Genomic DNA, 26740 nt, shown 5'->3' with positions numbered 1-26740 from the left:
GGCATGCCTACAAGGTGCCGGGGCGGGGAGCACAGACCCCACCCCACAGGGACTAGTAGGGAGCTCTGTACACAGAAGGCGCTAAAACTTGTTGACAGAGGGTGAGCAGGTTCCATATTGGCTGATGGGCATTGCTTTACTATCTGTCTGGTGAAGGGTGTAAATACCGAAGCGGGGCCTTTGGACCTCTGGCGGGCTGGCCCCAGGTTTTGAGCAGACCAGTTTGTTCTGGGACTATGGGGAGTGCGTTGGAAAGCAGGTGATTAGCCTTCAGGGAATTCAGAGACATTCTGTCTCGCTCCCTGCCTGACCCAGCACCTCCTGTGTTTGCCAGTTTAATTGGAGCAGAGCCCCTTAGAGATGAATGTGTAGGCCATCAGTATTGTGTGGTGGGAAAGAACACCAACGCAGAGGTCACATGTCTGGGTTAACGATCTGGTCAACGACTTGTTAGGTATGTGACTTTGGACAAACGAGCCGGAGACCCTTTGCTTCTCTGCAAAGTGCAAGTGATGACAGAACCGGCCCCTGGTTTGTTGTGAGGAGTGACTTAACGCATGTAAAACACTTGGAGTGATACCTGGCAAGGAGAAAAGGCTCAGTATTTTATTTTAAATAATGCTTTGTATTTCATTAGCTTGTTTTTATTGGGAGAGGAAGAAAGAGATGGGCCCTTTCACCTTTGGAGTGCTTAAAACTGTTCATAGGGGAATTTTAGAATTGGCGGAGAAATTCATTTTGCCTCAGAATATAAACTTCCATAGTTCACACTCCCATCTCTGCGATTTAGAAACCCCACAATCTCTGAGAATGCCGAGGTGTTTCAAACCTCATTTGGTAGCCAAAGCTGAGCCCTGGCTGGTGTGGCTCAGTGGACTGAGTGTAGGACTGTGAGTCAAAGAGCCACCAGTTCAATTCCTGGTCACAGCACATGACTGGGTTGCGGGCCAGGTCCTCAGTTGAGGGAATGTAAGAGGCAACTGATCAATGTTTCTCTCCCTATTTCTCCCCCCTTTCTCTCTCTCTAAAAAATCAATAAAATCTTAAAGAAAACAAACAAACAAAAAACCCCTTCATTTGGTGGCCAAATCCGAACTCACATGTTGCTCTTTATAGTGTTTATTTTCTCCATTACTGTAGTCATAGGTCGTTTCAGAAATAATAGTTTGGTTACCAGGTGCCGCCCCAGACCCCCTAGGGGTCACTTAAACTATGGCATATGCATTGATTTACCTTTCTAAATCCCCCCAACTTTGAATTCTGGAACTCTCTTGGGTTCCAGAGTTGTGATGCAGGACTGTGGGCCTGTTCTCAACGTCTCGTTTGAGAGACCTCGGTAGCTACACATACAGACACGCAGGCAGGTGCACAGTGTGAAACACAGGCATCGCGGGCTCAGCTGTTCCACTGCGTCTCCACACGAAAAATTTAAGAACAGTAGGAACTAACAGCCTGGGAATCGAGGCCCAAATTCCAATTCCTCTAGGACCCGCTAGGTTTGCTGTCAGAGAGTCACCAAGCATTTATTAAACGTCGGGTGTGGACAGAATTCTTTCTAACAGCAACACAAACGGAAACAACCCACATGCCCATCAGCAGGTGGATGGATGAAGAAAACATGGCGTAAGCAGACCATGGGATATAGTATTGAGCCGTGAAAAGGAACAAAGGAATGGTCCGCACCACATGTAGGTGACCTTGAAAATGCTGTGCTTGCCCTGGCTGGTGTGGCTCAGTGGATTGAGTGCTGGCCTGCGAACCAAAGGGTTATGGGTTCGATTCCCAGTCAGAGAGCATGCCTGGGTTTCGGGCCAGGTCCCCAGTAGGGGGTGCACCAGAGGCAACCACACATCGATGTTTCTCTCCCTCCCTTTCTCCCTCTGTTCTCTCTAAAAATAAATAAATAGCTTCTGCCTTTCACTTCTACCAGGAAAAGCTATTAGAGTTCCGGCCAAGATGGAGGCGTAGGTAGAAACCCTTCGTTTCCTCGCACAACTAAAAGGAGGATAACAACCAATCTAAAACCTATAAACAACCAGAAGCGCCAGAAAATCAAACTGCATGGAACTCCAACAACCAAGGAATTAAAGAAACAGTCAACCAGTCCAACCAGACCAGTAGGAAAGAGGGCGGGCAGGCAAACTGAGAGAACGCGCGGCAAGGCGGCGGACTGTGCAGGCCGGGCTGGCTGAACGGGAAACAGACTCAGACCTGGCTGTGGACTACAGCGGGGCTTGCGGCAGTGGGAGAAACTCCCAGTCTCACAAGAGTCCTTTGGAAAGTGGGGCTAGAGATGAGCAGGCGAGCTGCACTGTTCCCTCTCTGGCACCTCCCCCACAGGCAGCACCCCAGTGCAGCAAAGAGGGTTGCCCCCGCCCCGGTGAATACCTAAGGCCCCGCCCCCTTACAATTTAACAGTTGCACCGAGACAAAGAAATGTGGCCCAAATGAAAGAGCAGAGCAAAACTTCAGAAAGAGAGCTAAGCGATGAGGAGATGGCCAACCTATCTGATGGAGAATTTAAAGCCCTGGTAATCAAAATGCTCACAGAAATGATTGAGCTTGGTTGAAAATGAAAAAAGAAAAAAAAAGAAAGATACCCAAAATGAAATAAAGCAAAATATTCAGGGAGCCAACAGTGACAGGAAGGAAACCAGACTCAAAGCAACGATGTGGAACAAAAGGAAGAAGTAAACACACAACCAGAACAGAATGAAGAAACAAGAATTTAAAAAAATGAAGAGAGGCTGAGGAATCTCCGGGACAACCTGAAACGTTCCAATATCCGAATCACAGGGGTGTCAGAAGGAGAAGAACAACAGCAAGAAATTGAAAACTTATTTGAACAAATAATGAAGGAGAACTTCCCCAATCTGGCAAAGGAAATAGACTTCCAGGAAGTCCAGAGAGTCCCAAAGAAGTTGGACCCAAGGAGGAACACACCAAGGCACATCAGAATTACATTACCCAAGATTACAGATAAGGAGAGAATCTTAAATGCAGCATGAGGAAAGGAGAGCGTTACCTACAAAGGAGTTCCCATAAGGATATCAGCTGACTTCTCAAAAGAGACCTTACAGGCAAGAAGGCGCTGGAAAGAAGTATTCAAAGTCATGAAAGGCAAGGACCTACATCCAAGATGACTCTGTCCAGCAAAGCTGTCATTTAGAATGGAAGGGCAGATAAAGTGCTTCCCAGATAAGGTCAAGTTAAAGGAGTTTATCATCATCAAGCCCTTACTATATGAAATGTTAAAGGGACTTATCTAAGAAATTGAAGAAGATCAAAAATTATGAATACTAAAATGACAACAGACCCACAACTATCAACAACTGAACCTAAAAAAGAAAAACAACAATGAAAACAAGTACTAAGGAAACAACTAGAACAGGAACAGAATCAGAGAAATGGAGATCACATGGAGGGATTTCAATGGGGAGGGGAGGAACGGGGGGAAAGGAACAGGGAATAAGAAGCATAAATGGTAGGCATAAAATAGATGGGGAGGCTAAGAATAGTATAGGAAACAGAAGTCAAAGAACTTACATGTCCATGGACATGAACTAAGGGGGGCGGGGTGCTGGAGGTTTGGGAGGTGCAGGGTGGAGGGGGAATAAAGGGAGAAAAATTGGGAACACTGTAATAGCATAATCAATAAAATATACTTAAAATATTAAAAAAAAGATCTTTTCTCATATTTCTATGTATGTATTATAGCTGGAGAAGAGGTCAGCCCAGCCCACCATGGGGCTGGGAACCCTCTCGTGTGTCCCACACAGCCACCTCGTGATGGAAGTGCTCTGACACCCAGTTTATAGAGGAGGAAACTGGGTCTCGTGCAGCTTAAGTGACTTTCCCAAGGTCACATGGCTCTTAAGTGTCAGAGAACAGACCCCAATATAGGTCTGTTTGAATGCCAAGTCCACCTTCTATCCAGCACGTTGTGTTGCCACCTTATAATTCTGACTCCTCGTTCGTTTGCAGGAATTAGACACCACCAAGAGCTCTCTCCTCCCTGAGCCCTTGCGCGGCTTTGCCTGTTTGGAGAGTAGCTCCTGGCCAAACCCTGGCAGCCCGTAGACATGGACCAGTACAGCCTGGGGGACGAGGGTGCCCTGCCATCAAAGGTGCACCTCCCTTCATTTTCTGAGAGCCAGGGCCTCAACTGCAGTGATGCCCTCAGCCGGGACCTGGGTCCCAGCACACGAGACCTGCTCTATGCCAGCCTGAGTGGTTTGGACCTGGACCCCAGCCTCCCAAAGCCCGACATGCCCAGCGAGACCCTGGAAGGCAGCGCAGACGCGGTGTCCCTGCACTCGGGGAAGGGCCCGGAGCCCGTGAAGCTGCTGGAGGAATGTGCAGACCCGGAGTCACAAATGTCCTCACAAGGTAGCGCTGCCCACCCCGGTCTGTGGGCCTGGGGGGCGGGCCGGAAGTTCCGGTGGCCACTGGGGTTGGTTCCGCACGGACTGGTTACGGCATGGTCTCTCTTCCACAGGTGAAGAGGGAGCGGTCACTTTTTTCCCACCTGGGGGTGGTTCCCAACTTCCTCGTCAGGATAAGTGAATGCCGACATTAGGGAATACTGTGGAGCCGTTTGGGTGTCTGGGGGTGTCCTGATGTCGTGTGTGGGGTGGGCAGGCCTGTGAGTTTGTGGGAGACTTTTCTATCTGTGACCGCATCTCAGGGGGCCCTCTCCCATTTCCAGGAGGAGTGGGGGTCCCGTCCATCTGCTGCTTCTAAACTGCCCCGGCCTCAGTGTCTTCATCCAGCCGGTGGGGAGACACTGACACCCGCTGGTCCTCCCCACACAGCGACAGCAGGAAGAAGCAGAGAAGAAATGAGCGTAAAAGCACTTTGTAGGCTGCAAAGCTCCGGGCAGAGGGTGCTGGGTTTTACCTGTATTGTTAGAGTTACTGTCCCACAGTCCATTGCTTCATTCCTGAGTCTCTGTCCTCTGCAGTGCAGGCGCAAAGGGAGAGCTAACGGACTCCAAGGGCTTCTTAAATCTCCTTTTGGTTGGCCCTCAGGCATCCCCCACAAGATAAATTCAGTTTTTGTTTTCTACCCTCTCCTTCGGCTCTTGGGTCACGTTGTTTAGATCAGCCGGCTGAGGCCGAGCTGTCCGGTACGCACAGTCGAGTGTGTGGGAGGAAGGCCACATCTGGAACAGCAGCCCTGCAAACACATGTGGCTGTTCATTGGAATAAGCCGCTCAAAAAGTGTCCGGAACACTTGCTTAAAAGACCCAGATTTTATTTATTTAGAGAGCAGGGAACGGGAAGATGAGAGGGAGAGAAACATCAATGTGTGGCTGCTTCTCACACACCTCGTATTGGGGACCTGGCCTGCAACCCAGGCATGTGCTCTGACTGGGAATCGAACAGGCGGCCCTTTGGTTCATAGGCCTGTGCTCAATCCACTGAGCCACACCAGCCAGGGCTAGTAAGCATTTTTTAAAGTAACTTAGCAAGGCCAGACTTTCCCCGGAGGGAGGCCTGTTTTCCCTCATTTAAACCGTGGGATCATCTGACCACTCATCCATCACAGTAATTCTCACGTGAAGAAGACGTGGACCAGGCAAGTGAGTGGCAGGTGGTCCACGTGCAGAGGCAGAGTTGGGACAAGAGTCTGGCCCCTTTCTGCTGCGTCTCTTGTGCTGCGCCTCAGCCACAGAGACTTGGCATTGGGCGTCCTTTAGTGCCACCCCCTCCCACCCCCATTCCCCGGCCCTTAGCATTCATGGATCCTGCCCCCGCAGCATCCTCGTTAGGTGGTGATTCCTCAGCTCGCCATCTCTCTCTGAGGCAGCCTACTCCACCCTGATGACCAATGTGAGGGGTAGAAAAAGTCTCCCACGGCTCACCAGTGCCTCCCAGTTCCCAAATGGGAAGTCCAGGAGCCGGAGCCAGCAGTGAGCCTGCAGAGTCCCCGCGTCCACGGCCCTTCCAGTTCCAGTGGTTCGAAATCAGCTTCATTGTACTCTTCAGCCACCAGCCCTGTCCCTCGGAAGAAGACAGAAGCATCCCCTCCCTCCTCCGCATGCCGGCCCTTCGGATACAGGAAGACATCTCCTCTCTCCCGCCTGAACACTCCCGGCCCCTACCCCGGTTTCTCCGATGATGTGATTCCTGGAACATCCTTAATCGTTTTACACCAGGGATACAGGAAACATGGACAATTCAGACGCACGAGAAAAGGAAAATAAAAATGACCCACAGTCCTACCAGTCGGTCCATCCTCTCAGTTTGTTTTCTGAATAAATGTCTTTTCCTAAGACTAGGACAGTTTCGTTTTGCAACAGGCTGCTTTTTTCTCACTTAGTGTGGCGTGAACGTCCTCTCAAATCGTCGGGTATTTCCCTACAGTTTTATCTCAAATGCTCACGTCCTCCGCCGTTCTGACCGTCACGCAGTGACCCGCACGCCCTCGCATCAGATCAGAGGTCGTTTCTAACATTTCTCCAGGGAAAACGACGCTGCCGTGCACACCCTGGCAGCTCGCTCCTTGTACAGATCCACCTTTATGTCCTCAATTAAAAACCCACGGGCAGGATGGGTTGAGCGAAAGGATTTAGACTTTTCTAAGTTTCGGAGCATGTGTTTCGGGGTGGCCTTTCTGCGAGCGCCGCTGATGGTGTGGCCATGAGGCCCTGCAGTCCTGGCCACTTGGTCCCAGCGGAGCTGCTGGCTGCTGCTGCTGCACTGGGACTGGGTGCCGCCCTGCAGGTGCGGCCTGACGAGGTACCTTCTCCCTCTCGCCTGGGCCCGAAGCCTGTTTTCTCCACAAGCAGAGCTGCCGCCCTGGGGTCTACGTCATGGCGAACTGCCGTCTGATTTCCCCCGATGTCTGTAACCTGTGCTTTCCCCTCTCTGTCTAGACCTGGGGCTCGGCGCGCTGAAGGTGCCTAAAGAGCCGGAGGAAGGAGGCAGGGCGCCCGCAGGGAGCGCACGGAAAGGCAAGCGGCAGCACAGCTCCCCCCAGAACCCGCTCCTGGACTGCAGCCTGTGCGGGAAAGTGTTCAGCAGCGCCAGCTCGCTCAGCAAGCACTACCTGACGCACAGCCAGGAGAGGAAGCACGTTTGCAAGATCTGCAGCAAGGCCTTCAAGCGGCAGGACCACCTGTATGTGGGAGTCTGGTCCCCCAGAGGGCTCTCCAGGGGCCAGGAGAGGGGCGGAGGGGTGACAGCGCGGTGTTCCTGGGTGTCTTCCCTGCCTCCCAGACCACCTTGTCCTGCCCGCTCTTGGGCTGTCCCACCTCTGTGTTCCCCAGGTGGATGTCACCTGTGCTTAGCACAGACTCACGCTGCCAGTGCCCTGGGAGAGGTCTGGCGCTGCCCTGGATGGATCACCCTCCCAAGCCCCCAGATTCCCACCAGTGAGGAAATCGCTGCTGTGATTTGCAGCTGGGACCCTGGTGGTTTCAGGACACGGAATGGCTCGTCCTGGAGGCAGTTCTGACATGCAGGGAGTTGAGCTGACTGTGGGGAAACATCCGGAGTCCCCAACTCCGGTGGGGGTCCGAGGAGCCCGGATGCTCCGTGAGGAGTGCATGCTGGGGGGACACGGGCCCGAGAGCTTCTGAAATGCCTGTTTCTAGAACGTGGCAACGGAACGTTAACTCTTTTCTTTTTTAACTCTTGGTTTGAAGAAGAGAGCTCATTACAAGAGTTAGGAGCTGAATTCCCTGTGTTCTTGATGTTTTATAAATGATAAGCTTTTCTTGCTAGTGAGGAAGGAAAGACGGACTTTTTCAAACCGAGAGACTTGCACGTGGGAGGTACAACCCCTTGCATTTTTATAGCGCTCCCAACCTTCGCAGAGGGCTCTAATTCACCTTTTGCTTTACCCTCTTCCCTACCCAGACTTGAAGGAAGGGAAGTAATGGGCTCACGTCAGAAACTGGTAACAGTAGGGGCTGTTACCAATTTCAGGGAAATGGGGTCTCCTGATCCCTTCTCTGCTGCTTCTCAGAGGGAAGCCATGGGTCGGCCTTCGGGAAGGGTTTTGTGTTTTACAGGACATATTCCGCCTGCCACATGTCCAGGTGTGCACAGTAGGGCTGCGGGGAACCCAGAGGGTGATTTATTCACCTGTTTATGTTTATCATACATTAATGTAGAGACGAGTATGATATAAACATGATACACTTGTATGCATTTACATTTGCAGGTACTATGGGGCATTCGGCTGTTTTCTGGGAAGGTTTTTGGATTGGGCATCTGTAAATGTCTTTCTCTTTGCTCTGGGGGCTCCAGGTAGCTAGCTGGCCCCTTAGAGGAGCCTGAGGGTGAGGCAGACCTGACTTTGTTAAGGAGGGGCCGCCCTGGGCGAGCATTTCTCTCGGGGCTCCGCAGAACTCTGGGTCTCCCAGATGCTAACGGCAGCACCTGAAAAAGCGGGTCTGTGGGCAAATAGGTGGGAGAGACATCGAAAGTTAAACGTATGTCTCTGCTCCTGTCTATCGTGTGGCTTTTTAAATTTGCTCCTGTGCTGGTGAACCTCCCAGGAGCACATAATGTTTTTTCGAGACTTATTTGCCAGCTGAGCCCAAGCCCGCGGGGGAGCGACTCTGGAGGCCTGGTGTTCCCGGGGAACCCACTTTGGGGAACTGCGGCCTGGCTTCCACTGATTTGTTTTTTTCTCACATACGGGGCTTCCTTAAAGGTGAGGGAGAGGGGCATCCCTTTCAGACTGCTGCCACCCTAGTGGGGGCTGAGTGCGGCTTCTGGCTTGGGGGGCCCCCTCGGGGTCCCTTCAGGGGAGGCCCTGGTGGCGTGCTGCTGACTCCGTTCCCGTGTGTGACCCCAGGACCGGGCACATGCTCACCCACCAGAAGACCAAGCCCTTCGTCTGCATGGAGCAGGGCTGCAGCAAGAGCTACTGCGACTACCGCTCCCTGCGCCGGCACTACGAGGTTCAGCACGGCCTGTGCATCCTGAAGGAAGCCCCCGTGGAAGAGGAGGCGGGCGGGGACTCCCCCCACACCCAGGAGGTGGCCGGCCCGCCGGCGCCCAGCGGCCTGCGCTCCCTGACGCCCCCAGAAGCCAGGCCCCCCGGCGCCCTCTTGCCCAGCCGGGATCTCCTGCGCTGTATTGTTAGCAGTCTTGTCCACCAGAAGGTCCCCTCCCCCTGCCCAGCCCCTGCAGGGCCCGCGGACAGCAGCGATGGCAGGAACACAGCCTGTCCCTGCCCGCCCTCCTCGGGATCCTCCTCCTGCACCCCAGCGAGCGCTCCCGCAGCCCGAGGAGCCCTGGGCCCTGAGGTTCCCGAGGAGCCCCGTCCCCCACAGAAGGAGCCTGTCCCCGAAATGTTCACAGCCGCCCACACAAGGGTGGCAGAGAGTGGTGGCCCCGACCCGTCTGAGTCGGAGCCCTGGCTGCTCCAGCTGCCGCCCACCCTGGAGGGCTGGCCGGAGGGAGGCCCCCTGCCTGCCTGCCTGCCACTGTTCCGGAGCCAGACGGTCCCCTCCGGTTCCCAGCCACCCAGCCACAACTTCCCGTGGCTCCGCAACCGGAGCCAGCCGGGCTGCCCCAAGAGCAAAGGGAGCAACGTGTTTGTGGTCCGCAAAGCCCCTGCGGTGCAGTCCCCCGAGGGCCCGGAGTGCGGCCTGGGGCCCAGCAGTACCTCCCCAACCAGGGAGCCCTCGCCGGGCACTGGCTACAACCTGGAGGACGTGCTGCCCCTCACTCCCTCGGGTGACCCCAGACATGCTGGGGAAGATGACTCCTGGGCTTCCAAAGAAAGCAAGTTTGACTGTGACACTTTGCTGTGGCGGAAGCCTGGGGAGCCCAGCCTGCAGGAGACCCAGAAGCCCGGTGGGCTCGAGGCGTCGGACGCCACCCCGCTCTTCCGGCAGCTGTTCCTGAAGTCGCAGGAGGCGCTGGTGAGCCACGAACAGATGCAGGTGCTCCAGATGATCACCAAGTCCCAGTGTGTCTTCTCCCACGCCCAGGTGGCTGCCGCGTCCTCCCAGCTCCCCGCACCCGAGGGCAAGCAGGCCGCCCTGAAGTCAGGTCCCTGGCCGCAGCAGCCCCTGCAGCTGACACCCAGTGCCGACTCCGTCCACTCCGGCCTCGGAAGTCTGGAGCTGGAGGGGTCGCCAGCCCAACGGAGGAAAACCACAGCTGCGTTCCCCAGAGCGGCCTCACCGGGCAGCATGAAATGGGACTCGAAGGGAGGACCAAAAGGGGCCAGCGCTCCACCGTCCCTCACCATGTCATCTCTGGACCCTCCCGGGAATCCAGACATCTCGCTGGCCAAGCAGTTAAGGCCCACACAAGGGACTTTGGACCTGGGGGACATCTTCTCCCCTGGTGGCCCACAGCAGACCCAGTCAGGTGGGGAGGAGACCCCGGGAGCCCAGGGCCCCGGGAAGCAGGCCCAGGCTGAGAACCGCATGGCACCCGGAACCGCCAAGGGTGAAAAGGGCTCAGCGTGTCCCCGGGGCGGAGGCCACAGGCCCTTCTCCGGCAACCCCAGGGCCCAGCGCTTCTCGGGCTTCCGGAAGGAGAAGGTGAAACTGGACATGTGTTGTGCAGCCTCTCCCAGCCAGGTGGCCATGGCCTCCTTCTCCTCGGCCGGGCCTCTGGCAGATCCCGCCCGCGACTCCAAGTCCAAGCTGACGATATTCAACAGAATCCAGGTACTGGTGGTTTTCAGTGTGATCCCGGGGCCGCGCGTCCACCACCACTCTGTGCCAGGATGTTCTGCCCCCATAGAAACCCCACACTCCCATTCGTCACCCGCAGTCTCTCCCCCTCCTCCCTCCCAGCCCCTGGCAGCCACCAGTCACCTTCGGTCTCTGTGGATTCGCCTGCTTCCCAAGTCCAGCCGCATGGTGGCACGTCTGTGCTCCATTTGTGTGGCTGCGTGGTAGTCCTTTGTGCAGGCAGGTTCGTCCCCTCCTCAGGGACATTCGGGTTGTTTGCAGTCCTTGGCTGTAGTGCTGCTGTGAACATTCGTGTACAGGGTTTTGTGTGGATGTGTGTTTTCTTTCTCTCGGGAAATACTTAGGTATGGAGTTGCTGGGTCATAGGTAACTCTGTGTTTGGCCACGTGAGGAACTGCCCGGCTCTGTTCCAAAGCAGCCGCATCATTTTACTCTCCCGCCTACAGCACGTGAGGGCTCCAGTGTCTCCACGCCCTCCCCAGCACGTGTGGCACCCTTGCCGGTCCTCACGGGGCGCAGCGGTCTCCCGTTCTGCTCTCACCTGCCTTGCTCTGCTGGCTAATGACGTTGAGCATCTCTGCATGTGCTCGTTGGCCATTTGTGTCTCCTTTTTGGTTTGGCGTTTATTCAGATTGTTTGCCCATTTTTAGGTCATTTGATTTTTTATTACCGAGCTGTGAGAGTTCTTTATGTATTATGACTACAAGTCCTTATCAGGTATATATACTTTCAACGATTTTCTCCTACTCTGTGGGTTGTCTTTTCGCTTTCCTTTTTTTAAAAAATTTTTTTAAAGATTGTATTTATTTTTTAGAGAGGAGAAGGGAAGGAGAAAGAGAGGGAGAGAAACATCAGTGTGTGGTTGCCTCTTGGAGGCCCCCTACTGGGGACCTGGCCCACAACCCAGGCACGTGCCCTGACTGGGAATCGAGCCTACAACCCTTTGGTTCGCAGGCTGGTGCTCAATCCACTGAGCCACACCAGCCAGGGCTCTTCTCTCTTTCTTGATGGTGATTTTTGAAGCGCAGATGTTTTAAGTTTTGATGAACCACTTTGTTCTGCCTTCTGTTTTGGTGGCATGCAAGATACCCTTGCCTGATCCCAAATCACAAAGAATTACGTCTGTGTTTTCTTCCAAGAGTTTGAGTTTTAGCTCTTGCGAACCTCATCTCTGACGTATTGGCTCAGGCATATTTTTGTCTGCAGGGCGGAAATATCTACCGGCTCCCCCACCTGATGAAGGAGGAGAACCTGGCAGGTGGATGGTGAGTTCAGAAGGCCCTCTCCTCCTACCCCGCCCCCCCCCCAGCCCCAGCCACTCTGCCAGGAGGAGCGTAACCCCTCGGGAGTCCTCTGGTGGCCTCCATGTGCCGGCCCTGGGAAAGGGGGCTCTGGATGCGTCAGTCCGGAAGAGGTACGCACCAGGCCCTGAGGAATTGCGGGGTCGTCTCCGTGTCTCAGGGTTCGTCTAGAGCTGTCAGTGGGTCAGACGTAAAAAAGAAAACACAAAGGAGCCTGTGGTCAGGCCGAGTCCCACTCTCGAGCTCCTCCCACTCGCCCTGTCTCCCGCAACAGCCAGCATCACGGGGCCGCTCCGGAGGACGCAGAGCCGCGGGGCACCTACGTCTGCAGGAACTGCGGCCAGATGTTTTACACCGAGAAGGGGCTCAGCAGCCACATGTGCTTTCACAGCGACCAGTGGCCGTCACCTCTAGGGAAGCAGGAGCAGCAGGTGAAGGGCGCGCGCTGCAGGCCCTGTGCTCGCGTCCCTGCCAGGCTTTGGGGCGTCGACGCCCGGGTGTCATTTATCTCGGGAAGGAGGTGTCTTCCATCCTGAGGGGGGCGGGGAAGCCTGGGGCGGGGCAGGAGCCAGCACTGCAGGCTGGTGCAGCTCTTCCGCTGCCTGCCTGCCCGCTGTGTCTCCTCAAAAGCCGTCTCTTCTCTGCCTGCAGGTGTTTGGCACAGAGTTTTGCAAGCCAGCAAGACAGGTGCTGAGGCCAGAGGGGGATGGGCAGAGTTCCCCAGGAGCCAAGATGCCCTTGGACAGCGTGGCCCCTTCAGAGATGCCCATGTCGGTGCCTGTGGCTCCAGCACACAGAGCCCTGGGCGGCGCGGCCAAGGTGGGTGCTGGTCAGTCCCCTTCCTGCCGCGGCCTTCCCTACCTGCTGGTGGAAGCGGCAGGAAAAGCACAAATGCCACCGACCACCCTGACTCCAGAGGAGCTGGGTTTGCACGTTCATTCATTCATTCACTCAGCCCTCGCTGAAGTTCCCCCATGCCCGGCCCTGTGCTGGTGGTTCTGGGGACCTTGACACCCTCTGCCCTCCCTCCTGGGGCTCCCAGGCCAGTGTAGTAGATAGGCCTGTCCCCAGACAGTGATGACCCAGAATGGGCAGGGTTGGGGACAAGGAGACGGCAGAGGGAGCTGGGGAAGCCCTGAGGGGGTGACAGAGACCCAGTCTGACCAGTGGAGGAGGACGTCCTGGAGGGGGGGGGAGGGTGCTAGAGCTGAGACCTGGAGGACAAGGAGGAATAAGACCGGCAGAGAGGAGGGGAGGTTGCATGGAGCTGAGAGAGAGCGTGGTCAGTTTAGGCAGGCGGTCTTCAGCCTGCACTAGAGGACCCTGCCCGGGACAGTGCAGGCCAGACTTGGAGTCGGGAGGCACGGACCCCGTTGTTGGTCTCTCCAGAGCTGCTGTCGTTTGGAGGGGAACCAGTTCTCATCTGGTCACCCTGTGACACTGTCTCTGGCCCCTCCTGTGTAAATACCAGTTGTGCTAACAACAGAAGTGGCCTCATGTGTTTCCCAGGTCCTGAGCCAGGGTCTCTGCTTGGAGTGTGGGTGCACGGGAAGGCTCCAGCCTTGAACGTCACAGGCACTGGGGTTGGGGTCCCTTGCCAATGGCCCTGGGCACAGACACACGGGGTGTGCGCGTGTCATACTTCCCTCTGTCCCTGTGGTCAGTCCCCCTCTCCTGCTCTCATGCCATCTTGAAGACTGAGCTGAGTGGCAGGTGGCTTCAGGTGACCCCTCCGAACTCTATTCTTCCCCAGGGACAAGAGAAAGACGCGGAAGAGAGAGACAGCAGGGACAGCAGCCAGCACAGGAAGCGCAAGAAGCGCCCCCAGCCCAAGGCCTTGTTCATGCCGCCTCCCCGCTGCACGTTTGGGGAGCCAGGCCCAGGGAGGTGTCACCAGAGCTGCCTGCGGTCCCCAGTTTTCCTGGTGGACCGCCTCCTGAAGGGATTGTTCCAGTGCCCTCCCTACACGCCGCCCCCAATGCTCAGCCCCATCCGGGAGGGGTCTGGGCTGTACTTCAGCACGCTCTGCTTCACGTCCGCTCAGGCCGGTCCCGACAAGCTCCTCAGCACCATGCTGGGTGAGTGGGCCTCCCGCGGTGGCCTGCTGTGGGCCGCATGCGCCCTTCCTCTTAGCATTTGGTCCAGAGAGTGTCTCCCTCCTGTGGCTCTGGCCCCTTGGCTGTTTATAAGTATCCCGGGACCGTCTGTGATCGGCAGCCTTCCCGGAGCTTAGAGTTTTACAGCCAGAAAGAAATCATAGCGGCCATTTAGCCTGACCACCCTTCTGCCTGCCCTCCCGTGTAGCTGTTGAAACAGCTTTAGTGAGACACCCTTTACATATCACGTCATGAGTCATCGCTTCAAATGTACCGTGTTTTTAGCGTGTTTGCAGGGCTGTGCATTCGTCCCACGGTTAGCTGGACCGCGTTTCTGCCACCCCCAGAAGGAGCACCCTCACACCCCCGTAGCCCCAATCTCCCCAGCGGCCCCGGAAACTACCGGTCTGCTTTCTCTGTGCTGCGCCTGTCTGGACACTCTGAGCGGAGTCGCATGGGACCGCTCGTGTCTGGTTTATTCACTTAGCACGGTGGTGTCCATGCCTGCTGTCGCATGGATCCGAGCCCCTTCCTCCCTACGGCCAAGCAGCATCCCGGTTCCCGGGAGACCTCGTTTCCCGTACCCAGTCATCAGGCCCTGAGCCTCTAGGTGCCCTCCAGTTCTGGGCTACTAGAAACCAGGCTGCTGTGGACGCCCACGTGCAGGTTCTTGTGTGGATGTTTGTCTGTGTCTCTCCTGGGCAGGCACCCAGGGGTCGGGTTGCCGGGTCCTCTGGCAACTCTGTGTTAACCGTTCAAGGAGCTGCCAGGCTGGTTTCCAAAAGGATGGCTGTGTTCAATCCGCACAGCGTTACCCGGGAGCTCCGGTTTCTCCGCGGCCTCGTCAAGGCGGTTTGTGGGCCGTTTCTCCTGTCCAGTTACCCCTACAGTTGGGCCTCGCTTCCATCACGATACCTCTTTAACCCCAGAACTCCCATTTGGTTCATGTCTTCAAAAATAGTCTCTGTCTTTGATGAGACGTTAGCATCCTACCTTCCTTTAATCCTCTAAGTGTGGGAGCTGGGGGGAGAGGGAGCCCCCATCCCCTCGGCCGCAGCTGCCTGCCGTACTCCGGGTTACAGTGCTGGAGGCCAGGTGGGTGAGGGGGTCCCAGCTCAGGTGTCACTGACTCTCTGTGTTCTAAGATTTTGTCAATTTTCTCGGGTGTGTATTTCTTAAAATGCTTAAAATGTTTCTTGTACGCCTTTAGGACAACTTCCAGAGACTTTAACTTCCTGTCTTAAGTGTAATTTTTATCAGTTAATTTATTGTTTTGGCCGCGTTCCTTACTGTACCTTTTCAGAAGTCCTGTCCATCTTCCATGCAGTCTTTTTTAAAAATTTATTTTATCGTGGTAAGAACAGTTAATCTGCCCTTTAACGAATGTGTGAGTGTGCGAGACGGTAGTGTGACCGCAGGTGCGTCGTCGCAGCCCTGGACACGGTGTCCCCCAGCGCATCTCTGCAGTTTATGCGTCTTGCTCACTTGAAACTTCAGCACCGGGAGGCTAGTGACTCCCGGTTCCCCAGTCCCCCGGCCCCTGCAAGCCACCGTCCCACTCTTTGACTGTGTCCGTTTTAGGTGCTTCACGTAAGTGGGACCACACAGTATGCGTCTTGTCTTCCTGTGACTGGCTTAGCCGCTCACCGCAGTGTCCTCGGGGTCCTCTGCGTCCTCGCGTAAGGCGGGCTTCCCTTTTCCAAGGCTCGGTGGTATCCCACTGTGCGAATACGGCACTACCTGTGCCCACTCACCCACATGGTCACTGGGGTCGTCTTACATCTTGGCTGTCCTGCATGGCCTTGCAGGGAGCACAGGGAGGAGTGCGGTGTCTCTTGAGACCCCGACTTCAGTTCTGCCAGATAACTACCCTGAAGTGAGATCGCTACATTGTATGATAGCTGTCTCTGTAAGCTTCTGAGGAAGCTTTATGCCATGCAAGCTTCCAGAGCCTGCTCTCAGTTGCTCCGGGAAGGCAGGGAGAAGGGGCCCCATGGGCTGCTTCTTGTCAGTCTTCTTGAGGCTCTTTGTGGTGTGCGTTCCAGATCGAAAGGATGAGTCACTTGGCATCTGTGTGGTGAAGGACGACACCAAGATCAGCATTGAACCGTGAGTCGGCACAGACTCGGGCCCGGAGGGTCCTACCTAAGTGGGGCGGCTTTTGCGCTCCTTGTACCCCAGGGTCCGCTGTGCCCAAGGGCCCCTGCATCACAGGAGGTTCAGGGGTGGCCACAGGGCCTCCCCAGGGGAGAAGTGGCGGATTTCTCCAGGTGCACGTGAAAAGTCTCCCCAGCATTCCTCTGTCTGGATATACCATCGTGGGGCCCATGGGGAGGATGCCCAAGACCCTGGGGTTCCCAGTCAAATTGCTGAGGGCACAGCGCAAGACGCTTGACTCTCCACGGAGTGTGGTTGACGACGTGGCCGTGGATGGAGAAGTGTGCGAGGTGTCAGCACGTACCTCCTGGTCCTACACCCCAGGAGAGACACCTGAGCCAGAAATCCGGCAACAAAAGAAACTGGAGGAAGGCGGGAGTCTCCCTGCGGAGGTTTCTGGAAGGCCTGCACACGCCCATCAGGGGCGGCCAACCCGCACGCGGCATGTCTGAGATGGCGGGGGGCCGGGGCGGGGGGGGGGGGGGGGAGTCCACGGAGCGGGGCCCGCCCTGCGCCTCCGTTTTCCTTCCCACCTTAGTCACGTGTACGCCTCGCGTGTCTGTGTGTGTGGACTCGTTTCAGACACATCAACTTAGGGAGCCGTTTTCAGGCCGAGATCCCAGAGCTCCAGGACAGGTCGCTGGCGGGAGTGGATGAGCACGCAGCTTCTCTGGTCTGGGAGCCGTGGGGAGACCTGACGACCAACCTGGAAATGCAGGAGAGAGGTGGCTGAGACTTCCGGCCGAGTTCCTGGCCCACCCCCAGCCCCAAGGACTCTCCTCCCACTTCTCCACTTGAGCTCGAAGCAATGTTCCCTGGGGGTGGCAAGGGACCAAGCTCAGTCCAGCGTTGCTTCTCCCAGGCCACTGTCCCTTGCCACCACCTCCCTTCTGACGTGGTAGCTAGCCAGCCCATCCTCCTTGTCCGACCCTTTCCTCAACCTGCTTTTACCTGAAGCGTGAGGGAGATGGCAACAAGGAGCTCCTTCCCTGTGCCATCACTGTGGGGGAGCCTCCTCCCTGGCCCTAGCTGACTCAGGTCCCTTCTCCCTTGCACCCTGTGGGGGTCCCTCTTCGCAACAGTGACTGAGCTCTGCAACGTGGCCTGCTCCAGTGTCATGCCGGGAGGGGGCACCAACCTGGAGCTCGCTCTGCACTGCCTGCATGAAGCCCAGGGCAACGTCCAGGTGAGGGAGCCTCCACGGGGCCTCGGGGAGCTCCCCGCTCTCCTGCGCTGGGGTCCAGGAGCCTGACCTGCACCTTCTGCGTGGGGGCCGGGGAGGGGGTCGCAGCTATGAAAACAAAGGAAGGCCACCCATCCTTCCCCCGGTGGAGTTGGGACTGGTGTGGCCCTTGGTGTGGCCCATTCCAGAGGGGGAATGGGCAGGCCCGGGCGCGGTAAATCGGTTGTGTATTTGGAGCAACAGCAGGGCCCAGGTCCCTCTGAGATCTCGGGCTGTAGGAGGTGGGGAGGTGAGGGGAGCCTAGTAGACCCAGCTCAGGTCCTGCATTGATCTGGTTTATTTACCAAGCTTTAGCTTTTTGATCCAAGACCCACGTACGAAAACCTCTGGGGCAACAGAAACGCCTCTGCCTCATGGAAGGACCCTCCTCACAATGCTGAGGTTTAGGAAGTGAAAGTCCCCCTCAGAGGAGGGGGAGAAGAAAAGTCACGTCAGCAACTTAGGGACCCAGGAGGCCACGGTTCTGCTTTGGCTCAAGCTGGGAGGCGCTCAGCAGGGTGTCACCTATTTATTGGGTCCCATGAGTTGCCGGTGCCCTGGCACCGGGGCTGGGCTGGCTCAGTCCCGTGTCTGGCTTAGGGCTCTGATGCTGCCGTCTGGAAATACTTAATGTCTGAACGAAAGGGCCCCACGTTTCCCTTTGCCCTGGGCCCTGCAGGTCACACGGCCGGTCCTGACTGGGTTGCGCTGGTGAGCAGGACAAAATCCCTCTCTCCGTGGGGCTCACATTGTAGGAGAGTCAAAACAGGAAATACGGTTTTAACATCATTAGGTGGTGATTAGTGCCGCGAGGAAAATAGGCTGGGGCCACGGGCAAGAGCAGCGCCCCTCCTCAAAGGAATGAGGAGCTGGTGCCAGAAGGAGTCCCTGCACCGGTCCCTTCATGAGGAAAGCTGGCTATGAAAAAGTGGTGCCGGCTGCCCCCAGGAGCATGCCTGGTGATGTAGTCAGTGCGCCCACAGCCAGGGACCAGGTGGTGGCCATGGACCAGCCACACTTTGAGCAGCCCTGGGACAGGGAGGACTTAAGTGGTTCTCAAATGAATGAGCCCGAGAAGGCGGGCCTCTCCCTCACTTCTGCTCCCTCAGTAAGTAGCCGGCCCCTCCTCTTGTTCCAGGTCGCCCTGGAGACGCTCTTACTCAGGGGACCCCAGAAGCCGCAGACTCACCCGCTCACTGACTACCGCTACACAGGTGAGTTGGGCCAGGTGCCCACGTGGTTTTTGCCTGGCTGAGACCCCCCGCACCAGTCAGCCTCGATGGCAAGCTCTGTTGTGCCTCTTGTGGGCTTCACCTGCCTTTCCAGAAGGGCCTGTCATGTGTGGGAAGTCTCAGGGGGCACTAAATTCTTCTAGTTGGGTCCTACCTTCCCCTTTCCCAATGCTTCCCCCATGGGCTCTGCCCAGCTGGGAGGGGGATGCTGCAGGCCAGGGATGGGTGGACTGGGCTGGGTCAGTGATGGAGTGCAGCAGCCCTGGAGTCAGGAGGCTGCCCCCCCCCCCCCCCGCTGCCCCCGCCCTTGGCCAGTCAGCCAGTGGAAGCCCCAGGTGCTGCGGCAGTAAAGCGGGCATGGGCATGGTCTCCTCCTGCTAAGGTTTTTGGGGGGATTGTACGAGATGAGGCAGACACAGGACTCAGCAGAATGCTTGGCATGTTCTTGGTGCTCAGAACTGGTAGCTGAAAGAGGGGGGTGGTCTGTGGTTCAGTCACGGCTGCTGCGCCCCCAGAGGAAAAGTGTCTTCCCCCTCTTGGCCATTTCCCCACAGGCTCGGACATCTGGACCCCCGTGGAGAAGCGGCTCTTTAAGAAGGCGTTCTGCACCCACAAGAAGGACTTTTACCTGATACACAAGACGGTAAGGAGCGCCCGGGCCTCGCCCCACACAGCTGAGCCCCGCTGGAGCGGAAGGGCCAGCTGGGGCCACGTACTGCGGTGTTGTAAGTTTACAATTGTAAAGAGCCGTGGTTGCCGAGGACCCCAAAGAGCCCTGCTTCTGGGCGATAACCTTTGCTTGGCCGTATCTGGGAGGCCTCCTCTGCCTGCACGGATGTCACACACAGACATGCGTGCGCTTTAACGAGCCTGTCGTGCTGCGCTTAGTGTCCTGCTGATTTTTCTTTTTTGTTTTACCGTGAGGGACACAGACTGCATATAATCAACGTGTAAGATTTGCTGTTTTGACATGTTTGTGTCCCTGTAAAACCATCGCCATAGAACGCATCCGTCACCCCCCAAATTCCCTCCTGCCCCTCTGTGGTCCCTCGTCGGCTCCTCGTCTTCACCTGATCGTGGACTTCTGGGCGGTGTCCGGTTACCGTGGTTGTAAATGCAGCTGCTGGGAACGCTGACACACACATGTCTTCGCATGGGCGTGTACTGGCTTGTTTTTGGTGGGGGTGTAAACGCCTGGGAGGGGAACTAGTGCATGTCATGGTCAGCATGGGGTCAGCGTTTTAAGAAACTGCCAAACTGTTCTCCAAAGCGGCTGTGCCACGCACGGTCCTGCCACCGGGTGCGAGAGTCCAGTGGTTTCACAGCCTCACCGACGTGTGCAATGGTCGGTCCTTTCAGCGAGTCTGCCGTGGGGTCCAGTTGCGACGTGCTGATTTGTCTTTCATGGACCCGGCTTTTGGTGTCGCGTCTAAGAAATCTTCGCCTAAACCAGAGTCACGACCAGAAGTTTTGTGATTTCAGGTTGCCATTTATATTTATGGCCTCTGTGGTCATGGCGTGTCGGGTTCTATGTGTTCACATGTTGTTTGGCATGTTTTGTCTGTGTTCACGAAGGATACGGGTCCGTGGCTCCTTTCCTCACGGTGTCCTTGGCGGTGGTGCCAGGCTGATGCCGGCCTCATAGGCAGCACTGGGTGGGAAGCTTTTCCCTCTCCTCAGTGTTTTGAAACACGTTATTTAGGATTCATTTTATTTCTTCTTAAATATTCGTTAGTGAAGCCACCCAAGCCTGGAGTTTTCTCCGTGGGGAGGTTTTTAACAACAAATTCATTTAATTGATACGGCGCTGTTCAGGTTCAGTGTCTTCCTGAGTGAACTTCGGGAGTTTTTGTCTCTCGGGGAATTTGTACATTTCTTCCAAGTTGACTGACGTTGCAGTATAAAGTCCGTCATATTCTCACGTCACCCCTTCTGCATCCACAGATGATGGTGATGCCGCTCGACTCACTTCTGATATTGGTGATTTATCTTTTTATTTCGATCCCTCGGGCTAAAGGTTTATCCATGTTTTTGATTTTCTCCAAGAACTAGCTTTCGGGTTTGCTGATTGTTTTCTAGTTAATTGATTTCTGCTCTGTTATTGTGTCCTTTCTTCTGCTGGCTGTGGGTTTAATTTGCTCTTTTTTCTGTTTCTAAAAGTGGAAGCTGTGGTCACCGATTTGAGACCCTCCTCCTTCCTAATATAGGTGTTCAGCTCTATAAATTTCCTTCAAAGTGCTGCTTTGACAAGTTTTTCTATGTTGGGTTTTCATTTTTATTCAGGCCAAAGTACTTTTTGGTTTTCTTTGACCTGTGAGTTATGTAGAAGCGTGTGATTTAGACTTCAAGTATTTGAGGATTTTCCAGAGTTCTTTTTTATTTTATTTTATTTATTTATTTTTAGAGAGAGGGGAAGGGATGTAGAAAGAGGAAGAGAAACGTTGATGTGCAAGAAATACATTCATCAGTTGCCTCTCACGCCCAGGTCCCCATTTTCCACGCCCCCAAACGGGTACCTGGCCCACAACCCAGGCATGTGCCCTGACCAGGAATCAAACCCACAACCCTTGGGTTCATAGGCTGGTACTCAATCCATTGAGCCACACCAGCCAGGGCTACGATTCTTGTTATTCATACTCTATGTAGTGCCACTGAGGTCAAAGAAATACTTTGCATGATTTGAATCCCTTTAAATCTATCGAACCCTTGTTATGGCCCAGAACGTGGTCTGCATCTCGGGAAGGTTCTGAGTGCGCTCACAGTGGACTGTGCTGCTGTCTGGTGGAGGTCTGTAGATGTCAGGTCAAGGTGAAGGTGGCTGATGCTGTGACTCGGGTCTTCCACACGCTCACTGCCACGTGTTCTGGCAGTTACTCAGAATGCGATAGTAAAGTACTCGACTATGATTATAGATGTCTGTTTTTCCTTGCATTTCTGTCATTTCTTTCTTCGTGTATTTTGAAGCTCTGGCTTTGACGCATAAACATTTAGGGTTCTTACTTCCTCTTGATTAGTTGACCCTTCAGTCATAATGAAATGATTTTCTTCATCCCTGGGATTACTCTTCGCTCGGTTTTCTTTTTTGGATATTAGCAGAGCAGCCCCTCCAGCTTTCTTACGGTTGGCGTTAGCATGGCTCACCTCTTTCCTCCTCTGACCTTTAACCTGTTTGTGTCTTTATATTTAAAGTGCATATTTGTAGGGAGGGTGTGGGGTATCGCTTTTTATAAGGAATGTGCAGCCTTTTAATTGGGGTTTTTATATCATTTACATTTAATGCGATTATTGAGATGGTTCAGTTTAAGTCTGTCTTGTTATTCTCTGTCCAATTTGTTCTTTATTTCCCCTTCCCACTTTTCATGCCTTCTTTTGGATTAATAGAGTAAATACTAGAATTCTGTCTCATATCCTTTGTTGGCTTATAGGCTGTAACTCTTCATTTTACTACTTTTGTGGTTGTTTTAGGGTTGATTCAATGCCTCATTAACTTATCACAGTCTAGCCCTAGCCAGGTAACTCAGTTCGTTAGAGTGTTGGCCCAATAAGCCAAGGTTGCAGGTTCAATCCCCAGTCAGGGCACATATAAGAATCGACCAGTGAATGCATAAACATATAGAACAATAAGTTGATGTTTTTATCTGTCTTTCTAAAATAAAGTCAATCAACCAATAAGTCAACAAACAAACAAAAATGTATCACAGTCCACCTTCAAGTGATTTGATAGCACTTCATACGCAGAATGAAAACCTTACAGTACCATACTTCTTCCTCTTCCTGCCTTGGTACTGTGTGGCTATGCATTTTATTTTACATGTTATACACCCCACAATACAGTGCTATTATTTTTGTTTAAACAGTCACTTGTTTTTTAGAGAGATTTAAATACTCAGTCTTTAATCCATCCTTTGAGAGAGAGAGAGAAATACCGATTTGTCGTTCCACTCATTTATGCACGCGTTCATTGGTTGATCCTTGTGTGTGCCCAGACCGGGGATTGAACCTGTAACGCTGGCATACTGGGCCAGTGCTCTAACCAACTGAGCTACCCTAGGCCAGGACAATAAGAAATCTTCCACATTTACCCATGTGGTTATCATTTTCGTTGTTCTGCATTCCTTTGTGTAGATCTATGTTTCCCTCTGGCAGCATTTTCCAGAAGCAAGTCAATGTAAATCATTTAACATTTCTTGTAGTACAGATTTGCTAATAATGAATTATTTCAGCTTTGTACATCTTAAAGAGTATTTTGCTTTCATTTCTGAAAGATATCTTTGCTAAGTATAGCATTCTACTTTGACAATTGTTTTTCTCTAAGTAATTTAAAGATGTTGCTTTATTTTCTTTTTGCTTTTATTTCCAACAATAAATGCCTTTATTTTCCTGTCTTTCTTCTCTGTCTGTGTAACATGTCTTTTTTCTGGGGCTGGCTGTCGTCGTTAGGGGTTTCTCATTATCACTGGTTTTGAGCAATTTTATTATTAAAAAATTTGGAGTAGTTTTCTCCATTATTTTTCTGGTGCTTGGAATTCATGGAGCTTCTTAGACCTGTGGGTTTCTAGCTTTCATTACATTTGGGGAAACTCCACCCGTTATTTCCTCGGCTCCTCCTTGGGTCCCTCCCTTCTCCTCCGAAGACTCCACTTAGGAGTGTGTTTGGCCTCCGGCAGTTGTCCCACAGCCCGCGGCTTCCTGATGCTCATTTTTGCTGATTCTTTTTTCTCTGTGTGTTCACTTTGAATGGTTTCCATTTTTGTATCTCCAAGTTCGCTAATCTTACCTTCCACAGCGTCTAATCTGGTGCTGATCCCGTGTAGTGTGGCTTTCCTCTCTAGAAGTTCTGTGTGGGTTTTTGTTAAATCCTCCATGTCTCTACTTGCCTTTTTAAACATGTATTAGAGTTACGTTAACTTTTGACGTCCTTCCCTGCTGGCTCTAACAACTGTCTTTATTCTGGGTTGACTCTGATGGAGTGATTTTCTCCCCATTTTCACGTCACATTTCCCTCTTTGCATGCCTGGTAATTTTACATTGCATTCCAGACATAGTGAATTTTACCTTGCTGGGTGCTAGATATTTTTGGACTCCAATAAATGTTCTTGAACGGTTCTGTGACATACTTACTTGAAAATGACTTTTTTTTCCTTTTGCATATTACTTCTAGAATTTTTTAGGTGGGACCAGAACAGCTTCTTGTCCAGAATTAATTTTTCTTCATTACTGAGGTGGGGCCCTGCCCCTCACACTGTCAGCATGCCCAGGAATCAGGAGGTCTTCCACGCCGGCCAGTGGGAAAAGGCTCCGCTCCTGGCCCTGTGTGGGCGATGGGCACCTTTTCCTCTGGTCCTCTGGGGCAGCTCCTCCTGCACACGTGCTGCTCGGCGCTTGGCTGATGCTTGGGGGAATTCTCTCAAGGCTTCTGGAGTTCTTCTCCGTGCAGCTCTCTCTACTGCTCTACCCCATCCTGTGGACGCCCGGCTCCACCTCCCCTCAGGAGGTCTGCTGGCCTCTCCCTGGATGCCCCCCCGGGCCGTGGCCTGGACGCACTCTCCAGGTAGTCAGTTGGGACTGTGGTGCTTTAGTTTCTTTCTCACAAAAAACTTTAGTAGACCAGTGTCTGGTGTCTTACCAGCCACTCTTTCATGTCTTCCGACCGTTTCTCGTCATTGGTTTTGGATGGTTCCTGTTGTCCCACCGTATCTGCCAACAGGGTCCAAGCTTTTTCTAACCTGGGGTATTTCTGAGGCAAGGACGTCCTGTTTTGAGTCCTAGCTGGTGAAGGCAAACAAAGCTGAGAAAATGCTCGAGGAGAAAGTATCTTCTGAAGTGCTGAAATGGCCGGTTTAATTTTCCTGAGAAGTTTTCTTTCTAGAACAATGAAATGTTTCTATTCTGTTTGGTTTTTCCAGAAGTTACTGTCAATGGGATCCCTTCTTAGTGGAGGGTGGAGCACGTGGTGGGGTCTGAATGCCCCAGGATCAAACTGTGCTGTCAAAACCTCCTCCTCTCCCCGCCCCTCCCCCACGGGCCACCTTCCCCAGTGCTGTGGGGCTCTGCCCAGCTCCTGTGGAGGCCGTGGGTGTCCACCGCATGAGGGCATTTGCTTCCGTTAGTTCCGCTCGGCAAACAAGCGGCCCTCAGGCACAATGCACAGTGAGTGTCCCGTACTGTCCCTTCGTGTGCGCCCCCCCCCCCAAGGGAAGGGTTCTCGGATGGTCTCACTGCTCAGGTCTTGGCCCTGGTGGCCTCGCTCTGGAGCCCCAGGGGGACTCTGTGATGCTCTGCCCCGAGCAAACGGGGGCTGCCCACAGTCGGTGTCCGTTTTCGTTCACTAGATCCAGACGAAGACCGTAGCCCAGTGTGTTGAGTATTATTACATCTGGAAAAGAATGATCAAGTTTGACTGCGGCCGAGCCCTGGGGCTGGAGAAGAGGCTCAAGAGAGAGCCAGATGAAGCAGACCGGACAGAAGCAAAGGTAAAGAGGGTCGTGGGGGTCTTGAGCCCCGACTTTAGTGCTGAGCTGGATGCCCACTGCCCAGCCGAGCTGGGGGCTGGGAAGGGTGCCCGTGACAAAGGTTTCCCTGCAGCAGACATTGGGCCCTGGATCCCTGGGCCTCCCTTGTAAGGGTGGGGGGTCAGCACCTCTTGGGGTTTCTGCCTCCTCTGCAGGTTACTGGCAGCCCTCGAGAGAGACCCAGCCACCGCCCAACCCCTGAGTTAAAGATGAAGACCAAGGGTTACAGGAGGGAGTCCATCCTCAACTCCAGCCCCAGTACAGGCCCCAAGCGGACCCCCGAGCTGCCCGGGAGTGCCGAGGGCCAGAGCGTTTTCCCCTGCAGAGAGTGTGAAAGGTACCAGCCTTGCCCTGGGCCCACTCCCACCGCCTCCCTGGGGCGGAGCCCCGCGCTGCTCTGACCCCTGCGTCCTCTGGTGCCCCTGCAGGGTGTTCGACAAGATTAAGAGTCGAAACGCCCACATGAAGCGGCACCGGCTTCAGGACCACGTGGAGCCCATCGTCAGGGTGAAGTGGCCGGCAAAGCCCTTCCAGCTGAAGGAGGAAGAGGAAGAGGAGGAGATAGGGGCTGACATCGGCCCCCTGCAGTGGTGATCCCCCGGCAGAGGGCTGGTGGGGATGAGGCCGCAGTTGGGGTGGGGACCTCCAGCCCTGTCGCGTCTCCCTTCATCCCCCACAAGACATTTGGGGCACCCCTCTGCCTTCCCCACCCCCACTGTCCCCTGTGGGGAAGCCCGCAGTCATCAGACAGCTGTGAAGTCCCGTGGGCTGTGCCTGAGGCCCAGTGTCTAGGGTAACAGTCTCTCCCCTTCTCTCAGTCCCACCCCTAGAGCGGGCAGGCGGGGGAGGGGCAGGCGTGATCTGGCTAGCTCTCACATCTGCGTCTAGGTTTGGGGGTTTGGTTCCATTGTGAGGGAAGGTCAAGACGTAGAGAATCAGTGGGAAAATGCCTTCAGATGGCCGCCTGTTGGGGCCTCAGTCCCTAGTCTTGCAATGACTTATACATTGTTAGGTTGTTTTTTTGTACGTGTCGACTTATAAATCTTATTAAATTGGGTTCTTGAGCAGCTGTCTTCTGGCTTCCCTGACCGTTTTATCCAACAGAGGCCTCGAGTCCCTGCCGCTGGGTGGAGCCACAGAGATCAGTAAGCTGAGCTCCTGCCCTGGAGGAGCTGGGGGCCTCGCACATTCACTCAGCAAACACATGCGTAGTATGTGCCAGACAGGGCCCAATCCATGTGACGGGGACGCAGTAACACAGAGGGACAAGGTCCTGCTCCCCATGCATTTTAGGAGCAGGAAGGCAGCAGAGATAAATAAGCAGAAAGATTTCAGATATCGATCGTAGGTGCGCTCTGGGCCACAAGCAACAGGAGAGTCAGCGTAGGTTTTAGCAGTGGTGCCGTTGTGGAATCCGGAGCCGTCAGGAGCGGCGGGCCTCAGCACGCTGCCACGGCTGCAGTGAGAATCAGCTCTTCCCGCACAGAGAAGAGAGCCCGTCCCTGCCCGCCGTGTGTCCCTTTTCAAGAGTGAGGAGAGCTTGTAGCA

General features: G+C 54.4%; 1 protein-coding gene across 1 annotated transcript in view; it reads left to right on the top strand.

The window, feature by feature from the left end:
- The window catches only part of ZNF541 (zinc finger protein 541), a 39518-nt gene extending 13299 nt beyond the window's left edge, over nucleotides 1-26219 (top strand). The window contains exons 3-17 of the mRNA XM_053915433.1: nucleotides 3985-4389; nucleotides 6881-7124; nucleotides 8812-10645; nucleotides 11879-11937; nucleotides 12248-12404; nucleotides 12625-12792; nucleotides 13727-14051; nucleotides 16115-16178; nucleotides 16809-16951; nucleotides 17309-17412; nucleotides 18587-18662; nucleotides 19235-19323; nucleotides 25013-25153; nucleotides 25348-25529; nucleotides 25621-26219. Of these exons, the coding sequence (XP_053771408.1) occupies nucleotides 4083-4389; nucleotides 6881-7124; nucleotides 8812-10645; nucleotides 11879-11937; nucleotides 12248-12404; nucleotides 12625-12792; nucleotides 13727-14051; nucleotides 16115-16178; nucleotides 16809-16951; nucleotides 17309-17412; nucleotides 18587-18662; nucleotides 19235-19323; nucleotides 25013-25153; nucleotides 25348-25529; nucleotides 25621-25786 (4059 nt within the window). The 5' untranslated portion in view covers nucleotides 3985-4082 and the 3' untranslated portion in view covers nucleotides 25787-26219. The remainder of the gene's footprint in view (nucleotides 1-3984; nucleotides 4390-6880; nucleotides 7125-8811; nucleotides 10646-11878; nucleotides 11938-12247; nucleotides 12405-12624; nucleotides 12793-13726; nucleotides 14052-16114; nucleotides 16179-16808; nucleotides 16952-17308; nucleotides 17413-18586; nucleotides 18663-19234; nucleotides 19324-25012; nucleotides 25154-25347; nucleotides 25530-25620) is intronic.
- Nucleotides 26220-26740: the final 521 nt, after the last annotated feature.

Source organism: Desmodus rotundus, chromosome 12, assembly GCF_022682495.2.
Source record: "Desmodus rotundus isolate HL8 chromosome 12, HLdesRot8A.1, whole genome shotgun sequence".
NCBI classification, from domain to species: domain Eukaryota; kingdom Metazoa; phylum Chordata; class Mammalia; order Chiroptera; family Phyllostomidae; genus Desmodus; species Desmodus rotundus.
This window is presented reverse-complemented; position numbering and strand designations above follow the sequence as displayed.